Raw genomic sequence first — 17,781 nt, forward strand, 5'->3', positions numbered from 1 at the left:
TTAAAACAGTTGTTCACAAATGTATGTACTGCCAAAAAGTGATGGCATGAATACGGCATGATTGTGAAGTGAGGGGTATATTTCTCTGATAAAATAGCTCTTATAACAGTCTGGTAAAGAGACATGATCAGAATTTTAGTTGAACGTCTGACTGAAACCTACACATTCAGTTTGCAGGTAATGTATTTATGTCAACTGAAAATGGAGATGCAAATATACAAAAAAAATTGGTGATTGGTTGTTAGTGATAAAGGTGCATCCAGGGCCAGGCCAGGCCAGTCAGTGGGAAGAGCTGCTGCCTTCATGGTGCAGGGCAGGGGGTGGACACAGGACATGCTGCGTCAGGCCACATGTGGGTGTGGGCCACAGGTTGGGCATGCCTGTAGTTAAACCAGAAGAGTGTATTTGTTTTCCACAGAGACTCCTTCTGCAGGTTTTCCTACAGCAATCTTTCATGCAGGAAATAGTGAAGCGGATCAGTGAGATGAAATAAACACTCCAATAGGTATCTGTTGTGCATTGGAATGAAGCAGGTGAATCTCACTCAGAATATGTAATTCATTATGAAATTATGCTTGATTACTATAGAAGGCATGTTCTACATATGTACATCAACAGATGAAAAAGAATTCCATCCACTGTTGATAGCTGCTAAACCTCTTCTAAGTTTTTGTTTATGCCTGTGAATTTTTATGTTAAAAAATTTCCTTACTGTGTAAAAACCATAAACCAAAGTTGGAGTAGATTCCGCGTATCCTTTCTTTTAAATTAACTGGATCAGCTATCATCTCTTAACATGAGATGACTATCTTGCACTCCAGTGTTTGCTCCTAGTACTGCTATTTATCAAAACTGGCTGTAGACTGCAGCCTCCTTTTGTTTCACAAAGAACTTTCTGGAAGAATATGAAGCCTGCAATATTATTTTTCTTTTTCTATGTTATAAAAATATCTACCCATATTCAAACTCAGCCTCTGTGTAGCTGACTTTTCTGATGTAATACTAATTCCTTAGAAAAAAAAAAATATATCATATTTCTTAATTTTCAATTAGACTGGTTTTTCTTCCATGGTTTTTTAAATTGTGGATTCTTACCACTGGTCCCATTTTTGAAGTGTCAGTTAATTTCTGCTAGTCATCATTATTCCCAATGCATTTTAAAAAATGTCAATATATTCTTGTTTAGTACACTTTTAAATGTAAACATAAAAAGTGTAGATACACTCTAAAAGTAAAGATTACCCCCCAAAATAATTACAACATGCTAATCATATGCAAAGGTCTCTACACTCTTTATTACCTACACATAAGTGACAATTACATAAAAAAGCAACACTGAGGTTTACATTTTATGCATGCCTCAGGTCACATTTTAGTTTTGTGAGCTTCATTCCTCCTCTTCTATCTTCTTATGAAACTCCCGGCTCTTTGCTCGGAGCTTGTTGACCTGTGACTCTGCAATGTCAGCCCGCTCCTCGGCTTCCTCCAGCTCGTGCTGGATCTTGCGGAACTTGGAGAGGTTGACATTGGACAGCTCCTCCTGTGTGGGGAGAGGGAGTAATGAAAACAACAGCGTGCTTATGGTGTCAGAATGCCTAATGAGTGGATGTTTTCCAAGATATTTAATTTTTTAAGAAACAGTTCAGTATTAATAACTGCTCAGACAAAAATCCAAATGCTGGGCAAGCAGGGCTAACTTCAAAAAATGACAAGGAAAGAAGCTGTTAAGTGCAACATGTTTTTCAGAAGAGAAAAGAACGTCAGGGTATGGGAAAGACCAAGATCATTGTACACATAGCACAGTCCCAACACAATCCATGGCAGAGGACAGTTTGGCAGCAGCTTCTAATAGACAGGGTATGGCAGAAATTAAGAGATAGAACAGGAATCTGACACTTAGAGCAAAACTAGAGATAGGGCACGGTAGTCTGTCCCCAAACCAGCAGTTCACAATCTTAACTTTTTCATTGCCATGTCTTGCAAAAGCATTTAAAAAGTAAAAATTTCAAAAGCTGCACAGAAAAAAAGCAACAAAACAAAGCAGAAAAGATTTCGGCTCATTTCAGAATGATACTTACCGCCTCCTCAGCTTGCCTCTTGTAGGATTTCACCTTCATCTGCAGCTTGTCCACCAGGTCCTGGAGCCTGAGAACATTCTTCCGGTCTTCTTCAGACTACAGAAAAAGGTAAGTAATAGTAACACTTCCTATCCTCCCCACTTACATTTCCTCTAGCTGAAGCAAAGGTAGTAACACTTCTCAGAGAGCACTACTGTCCAGTAGGGCCAAAGAAAAAGACATATTAACCATGTCAATGAAAGAGAACAATGGAAAGAAATCACAATATCAAAGAAATTGCAATGTCAGTATGACAACATTCAGACTTCATGAGAGAAGGATGTGTAAGTAAAAGCTTTCTCTGCCTTACCTGGTAGGTCAGCTCCTTCACCCTCCTCTCGTACTTGCGCACACCCTTCACGGCTTCAGCGCTGCGCTTCTGCTCAGCATCAACCTCCCCTTCCAGCTCCCGCACCTGCAATGAGAAACCCATCATTGGAGCTTCCCTGCTATCTCTGACCTGGGATTGCACACGCTTGCACAAATACCAGTCCTACGCACCCTGGCCTCCAGCTTCTGGATTTGCTTCTTGCCTCCCTTCAGGGCCAGCTGCTCCGCCTCATCCAGACGGTGCTGCAGGTCCTTCACCGTCTGGTCCAGGTTCTTCTTCATCCTCTCCAGGTGGGCACTGGTGTCCTGCTCCTTCTTCAGCTCTTCTGCCATCATGGCTGCCTGGAGGAGAAAGAATCACTTTGTGACTGGAGATATTTGGGGAGCATGCATCCACCATCAGCAGTGAAGGCATGCCCCAACTCACGTCAGTGATGGCCTTCTTGGCCTTCTCTTCAGCATTGCGGGCTTCCTGGATGGTATCCTCCATTTCACTCTGAATTTGGGAAATGTCTGATTCTAGCTTCTTCTTGGTGTTGATCAAGCTGGTGTTCTGTTGAAGAAAAAGCATACTGTGTTTTCTCCACCATATTTAGTAAAAAACAATTTACCCACTTTTATATAGAGTTCTCTTCATATTTATATGAAGAATCTCCTATAAATAGTTGTAGTAGAAGACATCTGAAGAGCCATGGCATATACTCATAAAAAATGAAAATGGGTCTCATAATTATGTGAGTTCTGTTTCTCACATTTGACTCTGAACTTGGGAAATGTTTCCAGTTTCATCCTGGTGTTGATTCTCTTATGTGTTCTGCTGAAGAGCATCAACACCATCATTTTGTTTCCATTACCTTGTAATATCAAATCCAGAGCACTGCAAAGTATTGCTTTTAAATGTGACTTGTGCCATTAGGTCTCATGGAATTCTGTTCTAATGGAATCTCTGAGGTAGCTTTTTTTTCTCCCGTGGCTGTGATATGCTTCAGTGGTGTAGAATGTACTCCATAAAACTTTTCTTACAGATAGTGAGTCAACACAGAGGGAACTTATACTTGCCAAGAAAAACAATATAATCTTCTCTTATTACTTTCAGTCTAGTTGCTGAAAGCAAATTATCCCAATCTACAGAATACTTACAATGACTTTGCTAAAAGATTACTTTTCAAATATTTCTACTGTAGCCTAATGAAACTCCTGCTGTATCTGCAGATGAAAACTCACTTTTACTATTTCTTACTTGTACCATAAACATTACGACACATAATTTATTAAATGCTATTTATGTTCAAGCAGTCCTTAGTTATTTTCTTTGTATGGAGCAGAAGTATGAACATTTATTACATTTATAGACTGACCTGGGTATGGAGGAGCTGCACACGCTCACTTGCATCCAGAAGCTCCTGCTCAGCCACTTTCCTCGAGCGCTCCGTCTGCTCCAGGGCTGCCCGTAGCTCTTCAGTTTCAGCCTGCAACAGGTTTGCTCTGCGCTCCACCATGGCCACCTGCTCCTTCAGGTCCTCCTGTGACCTGAGAGCATCGTCCAAATGTATCTGGGTATCCTGATAAGAGAGATGAGACATTGTGAGCCATATTTTTCTGGTTTTGCTGTTTTCACATCAGGCTAGAACTGATAGAATTGAATCACAAGAACATTTTTACCTCTGTGAGTAATCAATGAGTACATCTTTAGTTTTTATATACCTTGAGCACTCCTTGTGTATTTCTCAGGTTCCTTTGTGCTTCTGCAGCCATGCGGTTCGCATGGTTGAGCTGGATCTCCATTTCATTCAGGTCTCCCTCCATCTTCTTCTTCAGCCGCAGGGCTTCATTCCTGCTCCTGACCTCAGCATCCAGGCTGCCCTGCATGGACTCCACAATTCTGAGGTGGTTTCTCTTCAGCTGGTCAATTTCCTCATCTTTCTCAGCTATCTTCCTGTCAATCTCAGACTTGACCTGGTTGAGCTCCAGTTGGAGGCGCAGGATCTTCCCCTCTTCGTGTTCCAGGGAGGCCTGTCAATTAGTTATATAATTGACAATATCAGTAATTTTACATGAGCTGCTCTTCTGAAGAATTTAATACAGCATCATGTCTAATCGGCAAAGGAAAACAAAGGCTTTCTGTATATCAAAAGGGTATAATGATGCTCAATCTATTTCATATACTAAAATTTAAGAAATGAAGATTTACTTCTGCTTCCTCTAGAGAGGCTTGAAGTTCAGATTTCTCCTGCTCAATCTGTTTCTTGACTTTCTCCAGCTCATGAATCGCCTTTCCTCCCTCTGCAATCTGCTCCGTGAGGTCAGAAATCTCCTCTGTGTGAGCAAAGTTATATTGTAATACATTAGGCAAAAAAAAAGGAAGAGCCCTGGCACATTGAGGCAAAGACATCTTTGTAGACCTTCAGGGCAAACAGACATGTGGAGAGGTGGACAGACAAGTTGAATCTCACTGCTAAGAGCAGAGGCCCGTGGACTTACGCTGCAAGTTCTTGTTCTCACGCTTCAGCGTTTCCAGGTGGTCCAGGGACTCCTCATAGGCATTCTTCATCTTGAACAGCTCTGTGCTGAGGGAGCGAGACTCCTTCTGGGAGGCCTCCAGCTCAGCCTGCGTTTCCTCGTACTTCTGCTTCCATTCCGCCAGGATCTGAGGAGCAACAGATCATGAGTACGGATGTGGCAGTCATGTTCTGCTCAGGAAACGCAGGGCTGGAGCCCAGAATACCTTGTCAAAGTTCTTCTGCTTCTTGTCCAGAGCTGCGCAGGCAGCATTTGCTCGCTCCACGTCAATCATCAGGTCCTCCACCTCATTCTGCAGCCTCTGCTTTGTCTTTTCCAGGGAAGCACATTTGGCATTCACGGCTTCAACGTGTTCCTCTGCATCCTGCAGGCGCTGTGCCAGCTTCTTCCTGGGAGGTTGTAAGCACAATTCCCAGTGAGAAAGCAAATTCTCAGGTTCACGGGAAGCTGTGGTGTGCATCCAGTATGCTACAGCCAGTATATTACAGTGCTCTCTTCAATTTTCTGTTATTAGTTTTTGCCAGCCTTCCCTACTTTCCCTCCGCATACTTGGCCTCCTCCAGCTCCTCTGTGCGCTGAATAGCGTCCGTTTCGTATTTGGTTCTCCACTGGGCCACTTCGCTGTTGGCCTTGGACAGGGCACGCTGCAGCTCACCCTTGGCTTCCTGCTCCTCCTCGTATTGTTCCCGGAGCAAGTCACAGTCATGGCGGGCAGACTGCAAGCCATGGGCAAGGGCATTCTTGGCCTGTGGAGAGAAGTTGTAGGATGATGAAGAATAGAAATCTCTTGGAAAGTGTTCTGACTGAGAAGTTATTGGACTCTGGATAATTTTTTCATGAAAATAATGGCAATATATACAATGAGGAATGAATAGCTGGGAATTTGCAACAACTTCAAGGATAAGTGGCAGATATCAGGAAGATCACAACTTGTGCTGAATTAACTGTCTGTTTTTTTCCCTTTCAACACAATTTTTCTGTAATTTAATATGTCTGCAGCACCTTTTGGTAAGGGGGATGCACTGAATAAAACAAAATTTTGGATAACCTCACCTTTATCTCCTCCTCTAAATGCCTCTTGAGTTCCTCAATCTGCTGGGTGAATGCCTGCTTGCCTCGAGACAGCTGAGAAATCAGAGCATCTTTCTCCTCCACCTGGCGCGAATATTCACCTGGGAATGTTTGTAGATACTCAAGCCTTTAATTGCCACTGATGACAGTGTTGTGGACAATTAGGACTGGGCTTTAAGACAATATATTTGTCAGAGCTTTCAAAAACTTATAATATTAATTCATACATTTCTCCTTATAGGAGAGACAATTCTGTTGGACAAGCCTCATGTAAATTAAAAGGTAAATTATACAATAAGTTAATCACAGAAAAACACGATGATTAGGTTGGAAAGGACTTTCAGAGTTCATATGGTCTAACCCCATCTTGAAGAGAGCTCCCTAGATTAAATTGCTGTATGTGATCCTCTCTGTGTCTCCTCTACTTTAAATGGAACAGACTCAACTCTCTGTCATTGTCCAGTGACATACCAGAAATGTGAAAGTCTTACCTGATTCTGTATGCAGACGAGCTCTTTGAGCATTAATATCATTGATCATCCGTTGATGCTCCTCTTCTTTTGTCTTAATCTCACTCAGCTGATCTTCCAATGCTCTACATGTCTTCTCCAGACTTGCCTATATGTCAGCATACAGAAAGAGAATTAACAGTTCACACTCCCCATAAAGGGGTGAATTCCACAGAATTCCAATGAGGCAACAAACCAAAAAGGTAATGCTGTACCTTAGCTTTGGAGACAGACTCCATGTTGCTGGCCAAGTCATCAATCTCCATCTTCAGCTCACTCTTCTCCTTCTCCAGCTTCTGCTTGACTCGTTGCAGGTTGTCAATCTGCTCCCCAAGCTCCGCTGTGCTGTCCGCATGCTTCTTCCGCAGGGCGGCAGCCGTGGCTTCGTGCTGCAGCGTGGCCTCTTCGAGGTCACGGCGCATCTTCTGGAATTCTGCCTCGCGCTTCTTGTTCATATCAATCTGAGCTGCCGTAGCCCCTCCTGCTTCCTCCAGGCGCTCACTGATCTCCTCCAGCTCCCTGGAGAGGTCAGCTCGGTGCTTCTCTGCTTTGGCCCGAGAGGTTCGCTCTGCCTCAATTTCCTCCTCCAGTTCCTCAGTACGGGCCTGGGGAACGTCAGGAACCCTTCACACCCATGTCCTTCTCCTTCAGATGTTTTCTGAAGGGCAGAAGGGAAGGACCAGAGACTTGCCTGCAGCTCCTTGATCTTCTTCTGTAACTGCATGCCCAGGGCTTGCTCATCCTCAATTTTGCTCTGGATTTGGCTGATTTCAAAGTCTTTCCTTTTGCACAAGTTAAGTGGTGTTAGTGCCTGAAAAAAACATCTAAGTGTACCCACCAACACTCAGGTGTCCCACAGCCTCACTTACTTCTTCAGTTTCTCATCCAGCTGCTGTTTATCATTTTCCAAATCCATTATGCTATCATGGGCCAACTTCAGGTCTCCTTCAAGTTTCCTCTTTGCTCTCTCAAGGTCCATGCGCAGCTTCTTCTCTTGTTCCAGGGACCCTTCCAGCTAAACAGAATGAGATCATTAGTGCTCTGCCAGCCATGTTTATTTCCACAACAGTCCTATAATAGCCCTAAGCTTTTGTTCTTACATCGTCCACTTGCTGCTCCAGCTTGGTTTTAGCTTTGGTCAGCGTATTGACTTTGTCCTCTTCAGCCTGCAGGTCATCCAGTGTCTGCTGATGGGCCTCTTGAAGGGCTTTCTTCTCTTTTGTCAACTTGGCAATGTTCTCGTCCAGGACTGCCATCTCCTCTGTGAGGTTTTTCACCTTTCATAAGAACAGAGCAAGTAGGTTCAAGACTCCTGTAACATATGGACTTACAACCCTCTTGAGTCTTTTCCAACTCAAGACATTATGTATTTCCAAAAGCACACTGTTCTTTATTGGAGTGTGACTGACATCTTCTGCCTCATACCTTGTTTTCGGTGGCATGCTTTTCCTTCTCAACCTTGGCCAATGTTAACTCCAGGTCATCTATATCTTTCTTCAGCTCTGAGCATTCATCCTCCAGTTTCCTCTTCTTGGCTGTCAGCTCAGCATTAATTTCCTCCTCATCCTCAGCCCGTTCTGTCACCTCCTTAATTTTGGCTTCCAGCTGGATTTTGGTTTTGATGAGCTGATCACACCTTTCCTCAGCATCAGCCAAGGCATCCGCTTCCTGAGGGGAAAGATAGTCATTTATTCTACTTCCAAATTTTAGCAGTCTTTGAATGGAAATGGAGTCTCTCATTTTGAAAAAGAAGACATGGAATTTCTATTTTTGTTTATCTTGTGGGAAATGTGTTCTTTTTTTTTTCAGTCAGAATTGTTTTTTAGTTCTGTTTCATCCTCAAGTCTCCTCTTGCTGTATTTATAAATAAGATTTAGAAATATATGAAAAGTCATTTTTTTATTGCGGTCTTTGTTTCCTTTGCTTGGAAGTTTATAAGTGGGTATAATTGTACAGAGATCTTTTTGTTTTATCTTTGTGAAGGGTTTTGCTGGCATAACTGAATTTGAATTTGGTAAAGCAGTACATAATCTAGATCCAATTGTAGGCGACCACTTGAATCTGACTGTATTCTGAAGCTCTGAAGTAGACTCTTTAATGCTCAAAAAAATTGCCAAACGTTGCCAAAACTTTTGATGCACAAAAGGGCACTGTATACATTGAATGGGCTGGTAGTTGTATTTGTATGTAGGGGGTATTTGTGTCTTTCTGGAGTAGTAGTAGCTGCAGGAGTACATGTGAGATACCATATATCATAAGAAATGTCACAAGGCTCTTTTATTTCGACAACTGACTAAAGACAGAATTTGTCGTCAACTCTAATCTCTCTCCATTATCTGTATAAACCTATTCACTATTGACTAGATCCGGGGCTTATAATGTGAACTTAAATGGAGTAACATAGCTACAGGCTGTGAGACTTACAAAATTCTTCCCAAGCTGGAACTCCACAGTATAATGGTGACAATGAATTTTACCTCTAATGATTCAGGTTACAATAGTTTTAAGGCAGTTTTGTGTGCAGATGGGAGATTCTGTACTGTGAAAGAGAACTTAAACTTTGCTTGTGTTCTCCCAGGAGTAAATATACTAATAATACTCACAGCCTGCACTTGGAGCTGCAGATCATTTTTCTCCTGCAGCAGGGACACCATTTTCTCCTCCAGCTCCTTCCTCTTTGCCTCAGACTTTGCAAGCTCTTCCTTGGTCTTCTCAAACTCTTCCTTCATGTTGGCCATCTCCTTCTCAGACTCTGCACTCTTTAGCAGGGGCTTGATCTTGAAGAACAGCTTCATCCAGGACCAGTGCTTGACATTCATGAATGAACGAACGTTGTACTGGATGCAGAAGATGGATTCCCTGAAGTGTAATTAAAATGTACACTGAATATTTTGAGTTTGATGAGAGGTAACACTTTTACTCGAATACAGTGCCTTTAAGTGAAGATGGGAAACACCTACCTTCTCTCCACCATTCTCTGGTACTCCACTCTCATCAGGAAGCCCCTGCACCTGGCCTGTGTGCGAGTGATGAGCTGTGCCAGCTTCTCATCCCTCATCTCCTCCAGGAGTCCCAGCAGCCCAGCTTTGAAGAACACCTGAAGAAACAGAACATCGCAGTGCATCACTGTCAGGTAGAACAAAACACAAATACAGGGACTGTGTTGAGGAGAGTTGGTACCTTGGTGTGACCAAATTTGTACTGGGTGTGGTCCACATCAATAGATGAAAGGAGTTTCTCAGAAGCTTTCTTGCTATCAATGAACTGTCCCTCGGGGATGGCACTGGCATTAAGCACCTTGTATCTGAGGAATGAAAGAAGATTTGAGTTAATGTAATTTCAAGTTGTAAGGTTATGCTCTTTTATTGAAATTACTGGTATTCTTTGCTGCAGAACAAGCCTGTGGCATTCCATTCCTTTTTATAGATAACATTAATAATTAAGTCCAAATTCAACAACAAAATAAAAGTAAGTTTTAAAGTCTAGGTGTAAATGTAATGCTGATGTCTAACTATTGCATTGTTATCTTTGTTTCTTAAATTATGCTGTTGTTCTTAAATATAAATTTGCTAGACAGGAACATTGCCACTGTGTGCATGGTAAGAAATCATTATTCCCTGAAACTATTTGATGATACAGTGTCTAAAGCATTCTGAGTTTGTAATTTTTGCATAAGAATTTTTTGCATCCAGGTATCAATCTTCATTTTTTTAATCTTGTGAGCATAAGCTTTTGTAGCTCCAGTTTACTTCCATAGTCAGACACTTTGGCAAAACTTGATTTTTTGATGAATAAAAATCAGTGAGGGCATCTGATGAGCCCTTCTTTTCTCAACAGTTTCTCCTATGCTAGACATAAATGTTGGTTTTGGTTATACACTCAATCAATTTTCCTTTGTTTCAGATTTAATTAGGTAGTTTTGGAATTCAAAAATAACCATCAATCTTAAGTAGTTAAAAAAGTCCACTTAAACAGTAAAGATTCAATGGAGAGCGTGAAAGAGTCTGACCTCTGTTTGAAATCTGCATAGAGGATTCTGCTGGGGAATCCCTTTCTGCAAATTCTGATTCCTTCTAGCACACCATTACAACGCAGCTGATGCAGCACCAGTTCATGCTCCATGGCACCTAAGCAAATGAGATAGTTATTTGGTATTTCATTATAATGCATAAAGCATAATGGCTGCATCACGGTAAGATTTCTCTCTACTTCAGTTCTTACCGGGAGTTTTTGTTTCATTGGGGATGATACAGCGCACAAAATGAGGGTGAGTGCTCCGTAGATTGGTCATCAGCTTGTTCAGGTTCTCCTGTGGAAGCAAGAACAAAGGTTTTTCATTAACAAATGTTACCTCTGCAGTTCTGTGAGATACTGGAGCTGTTGTAAAGGAATAATGGACTTGATATTCCTATGTATGTATGTATTTGAGGGTTTTTTTAGTAGTTTTTAGTTTGAAGTCCAGGTTTGGAGTGATGGCAAAACTGTTCAGAGATATACGTATTTTACACAGTATGAAAAACTTTACGGGATGCCAGATCATGTCTAGTGTTCAAATAATGGTGTTTCCATCTGCCTTACTCTCTGGAGGGGTGATAGCTGGTGCTGGCATTTCCCTGTTGCTTTGTCTTCATGTGTATAGTCATTTGCAAATGTATGTGCAGATCCAGATTAGACACTCCTTCAGGCAGACATCCATATCCACCATTGTCACTCCAGGACAGAGGAGAGCTTAGTCCTACTAGCTCATGTGCATATAATTAAATGAAACTGTAGCCCGATCTAGGCTAATTTTTCTAACATTCAAGGAAGGACTAAATCAATATCTATCTTTCCCCTGGCCTCATCTGACTTGAAGTTAGCCCTTTCATGAAAAACATGTTTTTGATACAAAGAAAAATGTTAACTGGTTCAGTGAAATGCCTTATTGAATTTAACTTGGAGTGTCAGAATCTTCAAGAAGAAAAAAGAGAAAGATCAAGAGGCAATTACTTCTGTACTTACCCTGAAAAGAGCTGATACAGTCTGGAAAGAAGAACCCTTCTTCTTGCCTCCCTTCTTGCCACCACCACCACTCTCTGAAGAATAGCCAAATAAGAAGATATTACAACTTTAAGCTGTAGAATTTTTCTCTGTGAGACTGCAAGAATCATGGTCATATATAATGATCAAACTAAGAAAGGAAACTAGGATGAGGCAGGAAGTAGAGAAAACATTCAGACTAAAAGAACAGAGGACTAAGAGTATTGATGAACTGGAATCTTCGGGATTATCATGGCTGAGCGGATGTCTGAGACAGATTCATTAGTTTTCCTTTATTAATAAACTCCAGTCATGGAAGACCCTGCACAAAATGCAGTTTCTGAAGAACATTCCACTGATATTCACTGTTATCAAAGAGTCGCTAAATAAGAGAATAAGAATTTCAAAGGACTGACCTGCTTCTCCGCCAGCAGAGGCAAACAGTAAGGCCAGTGTCTTCAGGGATGATTTCTGGTACAGCCCCACAACAGTTTCATTCAGGGGGTCCTTGTTCTTGTCAAGCCAGCCAGAGATGTTGTAGTCCACTGTGCCAGCATAGTGCACCAGGGAGAAGTGGGCCTCAGCCTTGCCTTTGCCAGGCTTGGGCTTCTGGAAGTTGTTGGACTTGCCCAGATGCTGGTCATAGAGCTTGTTCTTGAAAGAGGTGTCAGTTGCCTTGGGGAACATGCACTCCTCTTCCAGGATGGAGAAGATGCCCATGGGCTGGGAGAAATATGAATACATGAAAAAAGAAAGCAGTGAGGAGAAGGAAAGTGAGCAAAATTTCATTCTGGCTTGCCTGCTAGCTCAAGACATTCTATCTTTCTATAATTCTATAATTCTATGATTTTATACATTCTTTTGTATTAGACAATGTGAATTAGAAGATACCTTCTCGATGAGCTCAATGCAGGCAGCCAAGTCCATCCCAAAGTCAATGAACTCCCATTCAATGCCTTCCTTCTTGTACTCTTCCTGTTCCAGCACGAACATGTGGTGGTTGAAAAACTGTTGCAGTTTCTCATTGGTGAAGTTGATGCACAGCTGTTCCAGACTGTTGAACTGAAGAATACAGATAGAATTTGTTATTAATATAAATGTGAAAAAGTGAGGATAAAGAACAGCGCCCTTTCTTTTTTAAATTATTACAGAAGGATCTGTAAGTGGATCCTTCTTTACTCAGTCAGGAGTTTGGAACTTCTCAGGATGTCTCTGCTGTCAAGCTGAACTTCATTCATATGTTTATGAACTCCTTTAAACTTGTCAGTTTTGATATCTCCTAGACTGACCCAGTTCAGTTAAAGCATTTACAGTTACTGATTTAAAAGCATGTCACAAACCATCTAAGCACTGACTGTCTATGGAGTTTGTGTCTATGCTTTATTTACAAAATGTTAATCTGCTGTTTGTAAACAGTAAAAACCCTACATTTATGAATGTCAGTTGGCATATGGGCAACACAGCTCTATTTTCAAGAAGTCCTTGTAGGAGTTATGATGCTTTAGATGCAATCTTAAAGAATGAAAACCCTTTTTGAAAAAAAAAAAAAGAAGACAATTTCTTCTTAAATCCTTCAACACACAGTAGAGTGTTTTAAAACTGTGTTAAAACACTACTCTTACATCAAAGATCTCAAAGCCAGCGATGTCCAGGACCCCAATGAAGTACTGCCTAGGCTGCTTGGTGTCCAGCTGCTGGTTGATGCGAACAACCATCCACAAGAACATCTTCTCAAAGACAGCCTTTGCCAGAGCACCGACTGAGTTGTACACCTAAAACAAAACCAGAAGATTTCCAGTTATCATGAAGAACAAAACGGAATGTCTGGGGTATCAGTCATCAAACACTGCCCAGATGCTGGTCACAGAGCTTGTTATTGAAAGAGGTGTCAGTTGCCAAGCACCAGATTTTTGTTACCTGCTGCACAGTCTGACCCTTGGTCACAAATTCATTCCCAACTTTGACTCGGGGATAGCACAGGGCCTTGAGAAGGTCTGCTGAGTTGAGACCCATCAGGTAGGCAGCCTTGTCAGCAACTAAAGAGAAAAAAAATCTGTTGCTGGAGCACTAGGAGACATTAGTGCTCTTCTAAAATAAGCAGTGAATGACAATTCCAGTCCAGTTGAGAATTCTGATTTAGAAAAATACATATATACAATTTATTGTAAGAAGAATCCCCAGAAGATATGGAACATGTATACTGTCTGAATTTTTTTTCACTGATGAATTATTTTGAATTTTATTGAATGAAAAAAATAATTTAGACACATTTATGTAAGTGAAAATCAGTAGTAAATGCTTTAAAAAAGGAAAAGGAAAATTAAGTCTGGGATGATAGCAAGAAATCAGAGATCCTTACAGAAGCAAATACAGTGCAATTTCTATCAGTGACTACAGGTGAAGAAAGGTTAAAGACAGAATACTCAAGAGAGGAAAATACTGAGGAAAAAATAATGCCTACAGCTGACTGAAGAGCAATTTTAAAAGTGCACCTTCTAAAAGAGGTCAAAATGTTGGCATTAAAATTTCTGCTTTTACTTCTACAATGGAATTTAGATTCAGACCTGTCACTGGCATGGGATGCAAAATGATTTGTACAAAAATGCCAGAATAAGTCATAGAAAATGTAAGAAGAAACCATAGCAGATTGATTCATGATTATTAGAAGTGTATTCTACTGATACTATTCAGCATTAACATTTTCATTGCTGTTAAAGACCTTGAATATTAAACTTACATCTCAATTTCCTAAGAGAAAAAAGAAAATATAACATATTTAATGTGTGGAAATAACTCGTTTCATGGAAATACTTCCAAGAACCTGTAAAGGAATAAAACCCTGAACAGTTTCAGGGAAAGGAAACACAATACGTGTATGTTAGCTGACTGATTTTCAAATGGAAGCCCTGGAAACCAGCTTAAAATCAACAGAAAATGTAACAGCCACATCTGCAGTATTAACTGCTGTTCCTTTTTAACCTCCTGTGTAAATTAAAATGGGACAATGCTTTCACCGCAGGCATTGAGAGTTGCCTTCAGAACACAGGCTTCAGGGCAGAGCAGCGTCAGGATTCTGGCTTATTTTTTTGTGGAAACAACTACTTCAGGAGGTGACTACCACTGATGACAAATGACAGATAGCTGCCTGAGTATGTAAACTTAAGTCAGTGAGCGGAGTGGTTCTTGGTTATGTGCCAGACATAGAAAGCTGCCAGTCAGAAGAACAGCCAATCTTGTCTTTCTTCTGCCTGACTAGTCACTATGTCAGCCAAGGAACTGTGGTTCAGGATTCCCTGGCCCTTGTATTCGCGTAGTTCAAAGCAGTCTGCATCACCCACTGGCTTGTGTTCTTCCACGGAAGACCTCTATTTAGGACATCCTTATACGCTGCAGTAGGAGCATCAGGGGAAAACCGTGGGCAGAGTCAGTGACTCTGAACAGGAATTACTGCCTGTATTAGCGAGTGTTTCAGTATATATTGTGCTAATACCTTCTGTGCCATCTGGCTCTGCCTGCTCTTCACGCTGCTTCTGCTTAAACTTCAGGTTGCCATAGTGCATGACAGCCCCCGTCAGCTTGTAAATGGCTGTTTTTTCATCAGGAGTGAAGCCCAGGATGTCAATGGCACTCTAACAAAGGAAGAAGTGAAGAATACTTAGACGTAAGTACCATGCCTGCTTCTAGGTCAGAGTCTACCCAAGAAAACTTCTGTGCACTGCTTACATCAGTGGCCATCAGCTCCTCCTGGTCATTAATGCTGGGCACTGTGATCTCGCCTTGACTCACGTAGTGATAGTCATATGGGTTGGTGGTGATCAGCAGCATTTCTGAGAAGAAGGACAAAGCACGTACAGATCAAACAGAATTGGCATGAAAAAGAATGAAAGAGATTGTTCAGTGTACTGTGTTTGGAGAAGTTCCTACCAATTAGCTCCGGCTTCTTGTTGGACATGATCTGATAAAAGATGTGGTAGCTTCTTTCTGCCTTGAGCTGGAAAGTGACCCTGGACTTCTCCAGCAGATCTGTCAAGGATGGTAAGAGAAACTTAGCACAAAAGGCAAGGATGATCAGAAAGAAACATGACCAATTAGGCCTGGAGGGTCTCTTACATGTTTCGATGTCAGCAGAAGCCAGTTTGCCTGTGGCACCAAAGTGGATTCTGATAAATTTACCCTGAAAGAATAAAAAATAAGTGGCCTAGGTCCACCTTCCCATCTCTGACTGTGAAAATATTTCATTTGTTGTGCTGATGAGGAAAAGAGTCGTTTCTTCTTAGGCCAGGCAACTTACAAAGCGTGAGGAGTTGTCATTCCTCACAGTCTTGGCATTCCCAAAAGCCTCCAACAGAGGGTTGGCACTGATGATTTGATCCTCAAGTGTCCCCTAAAACAGAAATCTTGCTATGCTTCAGCTCAGAAAACTGTCTGACAGTTGCAGGGTCCTACTTTTAGAAGCTTACCTGCATTTTGCCCGCTGGCTGCTCCTCCTTCTTCTTATCTCCGCTGGCTGCAATTGTTGCAAAGTACTGGATGACACGTTTCGTGTTCACAGTCTTCCCTGCACCGGATTCTCCGCTGTCAAACCAAACAGAGAAGCAGAGAGCGTGAGGTCAGGGAGAAGGTACACACAGGGCACAGGGCAGCCCCGCAGGGACCCGAGCAGGGAGCGTACTTACGTGATCAGGATCGACTGATTCTCGCGGTCTGTGAAAGAGGCAAAAGGAAAGTTTAACCATTGTCCAGAGAAGCACTGCGCTGACTTAAAAGCAAAGCTGTAAGTTGGAGCTTCTTTTGAAGCACCAATTCCCAGGAAAAAGAAATGGATTTGCTTCCATATCCCTCAGTGGGAGCACAAATGGAGGCATACAGCTGTCAGGGGCGCGTGGTCCTCACACAAACTGTGTATCCTCTTGCCCTTCACACAGTTCTAGATTCAAGGAATCTAGGCAAAATGCCTACCTGTGTTCAAAGTAAACGACTGTCTAGAGCAATAATGCTTTCTCTTCCATCATTGGAAAATAGTAACAAACTCTGAGTCCAGCTTTACTTCTGCACTAGGAAAATGTAGGATTTGGTACAATACAGTGTAAATAGCACCCAGTGTTGAAGCTGTGTGCATCTGATCCAGCTTGTCTTAACATTGATTCCTCCTACACTTACTGTCATACAGCTCTGTGGTGTTTGGTGCTGGTTTGTCACATAGTGCAGTAAGAGCAATGGGACTCTTCAGTTCAGATTGCTTTGAAGGAGATCAGGCACTCACCAGTCAGCATGAACTGATAGGCGTTGTCAGAGATGGAGAAGATGTGTGGAGGGGCCTCCTGGCGCTTTTTGCCTCGGTAGGCCAACACCACCTCCGGGTTGTACACCGGCAGCCACTTGTAGGGGTTGACAGTGACACAGAAGAGGCCCGAGTAGGTCTGTGAGGAAGGGACACGGCACGTTGGCTTCCACTCAGCCGGGCACAGCAGTCCTCCCCAGCTACGCTACCCAAGGAAGAGAGCTGCTGGTACTTACGTAGATCATCCAGGCTGCGTAACGCTCTTTGAGGTTGTACAGCACAGCGGGTTCATGGAGGTGGGTCATCATGGCCATGTCCTCAATTTTATCGTACTTGGGAGGGTTCATGGAGAAGATTTGATCTTCCTTCACGGTTAGAGTCTGCCAAAGAAAAGACAAATCCCCGCATGTCAGCTCAGAGACCACTGTGGGAATCAAATTCACATTGTATATCTTGCCTTTTACTCACTTCTCCACCTTCAGTCTTGACAGTGACCTTCCCAGATTCTTTGCTCTGGATTGTGCTTTTCACATAGGATTCTTTAGCGTGTACCACAAAGACAGATGTCTTGGCATCAAAAGGCTTGTTTTGAGCCTCGATCCTCTCCTTTTCTGACTTTCGGAGGTAAGGAGCTGCCTCCCCAAATATGGCCATATCAGCATCTGATGACATGGCTGCAGTTTATGCAGTTCTGTGCAGTAGGGGGCTGAGAGAAACAGATATAGCAATGTGCTGAGTGAAGGAAGAAATGCCTTTGTACTACACATCACTTTACTGTGTTCTGCTCTATCCATTCTTGTGGTTTCCCTCTCTGTCTAATCTGTTTTTCCCCTACATTTACGTTCAATTTATTTAGATCTCAGATATAACAGAGGTCTTTGATTTAGATGTTTTTTACTTTCTTTCTTTTATTTCCAGTTTTCATGTTCCATTC

At 42.1% G+C, this 17,781-nt stretch overlaps 1 protein-coding gene across 1 annotated transcript; it reads right to left on the reverse strand.

Moving 5' to 3' along the window:
• Positions 1-1,268: 1,268 nt before the first annotated feature.
• LOC100543020 (myosin heavy chain, skeletal muscle, adult-like) lies at positions 1,269-17,553 on the reverse strand. Its single transcript, XM_085240384.1, has 38 exons — positions 17,316-17,553; positions 17,084-17,227; positions 16,830-16,986; positions 16,243-16,270; positions 16,027-16,141; positions 15,858-15,950; positions 15,677-15,740; positions 15,491-15,589; positions 15,290-15,393; positions 15,057-15,195; positions 13,484-13,602; positions 13,189-13,338; positions 12,458-12,628; positions 11,983-12,289; positions 11,549-11,622; positions 10,769-10,856; positions 10,557-10,674; positions 9,728-9,851; positions 9,508-9,644; positions 9,151-9,406; positions 7,973-8,215; positions 7,648-7,824; positions 7,417-7,562; positions 7,239-7,329; positions 6,763-7,152; positions 6,530-6,656; positions 6,021-6,139; positions 5,517-5,713; positions 5,173-5,356; positions 4,929-5,094; positions 4,639-4,763; positions 4,152-4,460; positions 3,806-4,009; positions 2,875-3,000; positions 2,619-2,789; positions 2,428-2,532; positions 2,079-2,174; positions 1,269-1,540 (listed from the first exon to the last, which is right to left on the reverse strand). Exons 1-38 carry the CDS (start codon positions 17,517-17,519, stop codon positions 1,388-1,390), a joined length of 5,820 nt encoding a protein of 1,939 aa, XP_085096510.1. The 5' UTR covers positions 17,520-17,553; the 3' UTR covers positions 1,269-1,387.
• Between the last annotated feature and the right edge of the window lie 228 nt (positions 17,554-17,781).

This window comes from Meleagris gallopavo, chromosome 20 (assembly GCF_905368555.1).
Source record: "Meleagris gallopavo chromosome 20, MGAL_WU_HG_1.1, whole genome shotgun sequence".
Classification (NCBI taxonomy): domain Eukaryota; kingdom Metazoa; phylum Chordata; class Aves; order Galliformes; family Phasianidae; genus Meleagris; species Meleagris gallopavo.